Below are 5,292 nucleotides of genomic sequence, written 5' to 3' on the forward strand. Positions count from 1 at the left end.
AAAAAAATCATTTTTGTGTTTCGAATAGTAAACCGTCACTACGTTTAGTTATTGCAAAAATGCTGCGCTATTGGTTGTGTTTTGCGAGTGCGCTGTGCCTGGCGGGGTACTGTGATGCGAATTACTGCAGAGACGCGAACTTATGTTGTCCCGGACGAGATAGTTCCTGCGTGGTGCAGAAAGCGCATCAAAACGCGATCATAGAAGACAAGCCATGTTACTGTGACCACGCTTGCTTGAAGCTGGGAGATTGCTGTCCCGATTTTCGAGAGACTTGTGGAGGTAAGACCTTTGCTCTTTGATTTGTACTCATTTGTATTACGAGACTCAACCACTCAAGTTGTTACAGAATGTTTGAAATTGAATCTAATGTATTATACATCAACGTTTAAGATTTCTTTGTATGTAACAAGGTTGACTAGAGCGATTCATATTCCAGTTTTTTAGCATCATTATAACCTTTGTATAATAAAGAAAATAAAGGGTTTGCATTGAATTTGCTAACAAAAACGAAATCTTGTTTCATCTGTTAGCATAGAAATAAAATTGTATTCAAAAAAAGGAAATTAAATAGGCTTTATACATACTGCAAAAATATTTCGTAATCCTCTGAAAAGTCTATAGAGGGTTATTTTCCTTACCCATATAAGGGAGCGTTAATTTATAAATTAGATTGTAACCATTGACTTACAATTATATGGACGTGGGGTCCGCGCTAAAAAGTGTCCGAACTTATAGGGCGTTAAAATCGTATACAGAGCGTCATTCATGCTTTAGTCTTCGTTTGTTCGATTGACAGCGAAGCAAGCAAAATTAGACAGTACTGCGATGACATTAAAATTAAAATTCAACGTTTTAGCTTTTTCATATTCCTTTACATGTCATTACGTTTAAATAGGTTGACTTGGGACATTTTTTTCGTGGTTTTTGTATTAGACCCGTCGTCCATTTATTTGTAAGTCAATGTTAATAACACACAATGTCGTCTATCGGCACGCATATTTGTCAAAGTTCAGAAAATAATTTTATCATGATCAATATTTTAATAATATTACAAAAGAAAAAACTAACTTTTTATATATCGAGTTCTTAGGTTTTCGCAATTGTTACACAAAATTATTTAGTTAATAATAAATTAATTTATTTTAATTTATTATAATTACCATTATTAATTAATAATAAATTTAACTTAATAAAAATTCATATTGTTACAATAAAATTATTTCTTAAACAATGTAGCGTAAATTGGAATGTTTCTTTGTAAAATTAAAAATAAGGTATTTAATTAATAACTTTTGTAACTATAGTGAAAAAATAGGGTGGTTTGCATTATTATTAGACATAACTGGTTGATGACTGTACCACTTCAGTCAACCGTGACCAAGGGACCTGTAAAGGGCCCGAAACGTTGGTTTGTTTGAATAAACAAATATACGCGATTTAAATCCGGAAAAGTAGTTTCATTCTTATATTTCATATTTTATAGAAATTAATTGATATCCACAGTTGTTTACATAATACAAAATACTTTCAGACTATTACAATAATGTTGTAACTCAAAATATGTGAAATTCAAGATTATATCGCTCTGTTGATATAATAAATAGTGTGTTAACTCAAAAAAGTGTATTTTCTCAGAATCGTCGAAAACAAATTACTAGCTCGCGGTGAAAGATCTGTGTAAATTTATGTATAGATTATTTGTACTTGCCAAAAATACATATTTGAAAATAAAAGAGAAAAAATAATTTCATATTTTTGAATAAGGACTGTTTTGGCCAGAACTAGCTCACATAAAGCGTGTCCCATTTTGAGTTAAGTAGTTAAGTAGATCTTTTAGTTGTTTTCTAAAATATTCTAACGACGATTTTATTGACGTGTAGAGAATAAAATTTTACGTTCTACAATCTAGAATTTCACATATTTCGAGTTATAACACTATTGTAATAGCAATGCGATACGATTGCTGACGAAGCAAAATTTGATTATCTGCATATTAATAAAATCATCGTTAGATATTTGTAAGAAACAATTAAAAGATATCTGCTTAATTCAAAAAGAGACACATTTTATGTATTTTGAACATAAAAAGCCGAAAGCAGAAAAATCATATTACAAAATTGAAGACTACGTGTTAGATAAAGATGTATGGAAAGACGGCATGGCTCCAGAATCCACACAAATTTGATTCAAAGTGTATTCCATAGCATTTAAGTTTATTTGAAAAGAGCAATCCCTAGAGTTTCTTGCTCGTTCTTCTCAGGGAGGTCAGCGTAGTGAACGAGCAGTAGCTTAAATGTGACGATTTCAAGTGTAAATTTATTTTACCTATGGAATAAATAATCTTTGACTTTGACTCACGCAAAAATATTATTTTTCCGTTTTACACTTCCGGACACATAATTCGAGCCACCACGCATTTTCAGCATTAAATGCCTTAAGCTTAAACAATGTTTGATTGATCAAAAACTATTACACAAATTTGAAACTAGTATACTAAACTTATTTTCCATAAGTCCTTGTTGGGAATTTGGATTTGTAAAACCGGGGAAAAGTTTTTCTTCGATGATATCTCTATTTTTGTATTCTAACCCTTTACGACAAAAATGCGAGGTGGCTCGAATTACGTGTCCAGGAATATATTTTTGAATATATTAGGCAAGTAGGAAATTGTTGAGATGTCTATAATCAATTTTAAATTATACATAAATTATATTATTCTTTCACGGAAAGTGCGTGATCCCTTTTTTAATCGCTTCTGAAAAAGTACACTTTTGTGTTAATAAACTGCTTTATTAACAGAGCCATATAATTTTTACCTTTTTCATAGCTACTATTTGTATATGGAAATTAGCAGTTCTCTTGGGTTATTGGTTCATGGCAGGATTATTAAAAGACCAAATGTATTTCTAATTCTAAAGCGATGTAGGTACTTTAAAACGTATAAATTTCCCACATCAGAACTTAATAGATTTAGCACCGTGCTTTCGATAAGGAAATTATACATATTGCACGTGGTCGGTAGGTTCCATAGGTCATTAATACTTGACTAAAAAGTTTTAAATAAAAGAACAAAAGAAGAAAAGATATAGTCGTTCCGTTCCAACAGATAAATACTTTTGCATCAATATCACCATTATCATCAAAAAAGGTAACAATATATAATAAAATGGTTACAATTATTAGACTAAGACGAAGCTGAATCATTTTTTAATGTACCATAATCCGTGGAATCGACTGTTCTCCAAAAGAATACTTTTGTACTTTGTTAACTAATAGTCATACCTATCTATCATAATCTCACACACACACACACACACACACACACACACACACACACATACATTTACTATAAACACCTAATGTTAAATCACTGTTAAGTAAAATCAATTACACTAGATATTCCTGTATTTGTAATGTGGAAGAGCGAGACTCCTAGCACAAGTATGTATTTACTTAAAAGGAGTTTCGAACCCTGAATGGGAAACTAGGCCTAAGTTCAAGTAAATAAATATTTTTATTTTACTTATTTTAATTCTGCCTCTAAATCATAGAGGTCGCTACCCCCCAATGGGCGCTTAATAGTCCCGGGGGGTAGAGGCCTCGGAAGCAATTGGGTGGCGATGATGCTCTCCACGGGATGCTACAGCATTTGAAAAAAACAACCTGAATTATGCATATAATTGTGAATTTTTGTGTTAAGTTAATATAAAAAATATGTGTTTTCAATTATTTGTTTGATTTACAAAGTTTGATTCTAAAAAACATGTAATTCATGATAATGCGTCGAGTTTATAACCAGAAATAGAGACGAACAGTCATTTAATTTGTTTGAAAACTATTCTGCCAAATCATTACTGTGACAACTGCGCTCCGATTGGCCAGCCCGAATTCGAAACAATTGACGGGTGTCGTCAATAAATTGTTTCACAACAAATCGTCCAGTTTAACTTCAGCTTTGCTATAATGGACGAAAATAGCAAAATTACATATTTAATATTTAATTACCGATGAAATGTGAGTCCGATTGTTTTGTTATTAGATGTTTTGCTGTTTTTCCCACCGTATGGAACAGCCCCAATTGCTAGAGATATTATCTTTATTTCAATAAATTGATATGTGATTTCAGTGCAAATGAGAGTTGATATTTAAAAATGATAATTTACCTAATGAGTGTGGTCATTTACCTAATGAGTTGCCACTGATGGCCCTTATTTCGTCTCTATTTTTTGGTTATATACTCGATAAGATAATGTTTTTAACCACAAGTGAACTTTTAATGAGATCAAGTTTTAATTCGAAGTTCTCAAAAAAATTATGTTTTCGAAGTTACTGCAAACTTACGCAAAGTACTGCCATTTCATTTATACCTATTCGAATGCCTCTCTTTCTTATTATGATTTGTTTTTGGAGTACCGCCAAGCTATTGTGCTCACTCCGACAATTGATAATTACTGGTCCGTCATTGAAATTCATACAAATCAAATGTCGGGTACCGGATGAGTAGCAGATGAATGGCATTATTAAACTATGGATTTGTATAGGACAGATAACAGGTGTTTTCACATTAGACGACACGACACGATGTGTAAACGATCAGCGAACCTCCGAAGTATCTTGGCAACGGAGGTAATAATAGATGATGCAAATTAAAAAAAGATTAGCAGTAGAAAAAATTTGTTTGTGAAATAGCTTGTCCGGGGAAGTTGAACAGCGGTTAGGTATTTATGTGGTGGTAGTGCTTGTCTGACAATGTGTGGTGTTGTATGCAGCAAATACCAACCGCCTACCGTGCATGAAATTACGATAAGGTGAAGATAAAAAACTACCCTATTAAACCTAACGGTGAGACATCAAGGGTCGATAAGAGAGCGTTGCGGCGTGGAAGAAGATGTAGTGACAAAGACAGAGAAAGGGATGCTTAGATTGTTCGAACATGTAGAGGGAATTGACGAAACAGATTTAAAAGGCGAGTGTTAGCGGGAAAGTTGGTAAAGGCCGACCAAGGCGAACTTACCATGACCAAATTGAGGCCATCCTAAAGAAGGACCAAGTCAAGACCCTTAACCGATGAGCGTGTATGAAAGCACTGATGAGTGTTGATGAGGCGAAAGATGTATGTCAGGACCGTAGCAACTAGAAGACTGTTTTTAGCCTACCCCGATGGCAAAAAGGCGTGAAGTATATGTATGAATGTATGATAAAATTGTATTGTAAAAATTTCGAAATGTGCGCAGGAACTTTTAATTTTAGTTCCACCTTCATTGTTTCTCCTGCGGTTCACTAGAAAGT

General features: G+C 33.2%; 1 protein-coding gene across 1 annotated transcript in view; it reads left to right on the forward strand.

The window, feature by feature from the left end:
* Nucleotides 1–6: 6 nt before the first annotated feature.
* LOC113225382 (somatomedin-B and thrombospondin type-1 domain-containing protein-like) overlaps nucleotides 7–5,292 on the forward strand; it is a 152,768-nt gene continuing 147,482 nt past the window's right edge. Inside the window, exon 1 of the mRNA XM_026457676.1 lies at nucleotides 7–282. Coding sequence (XP_026313461.1) covers nucleotides 60–282 — 223 coding nt within the window. The 5' untranslated portion in view covers nucleotides 7–59. The remainder of the gene's footprint in view (nucleotides 283–5,292) is intronic.

The sequence above is a fragment of the Hyposmocoma kahamanoa genome, unplaced genomic scaffold (genome assembly GCF_003589595.1).
Source record: "Hyposmocoma kahamanoa isolate Upper Pololo Valley unplaced genomic scaffold, ASM358959v1 160, whole genome shotgun sequence".
NCBI lineage: Eukaryota > Metazoa > Arthropoda > Insecta > Lepidoptera > Cosmopterigidae > Hyposmocoma > Hyposmocoma kahamanoa.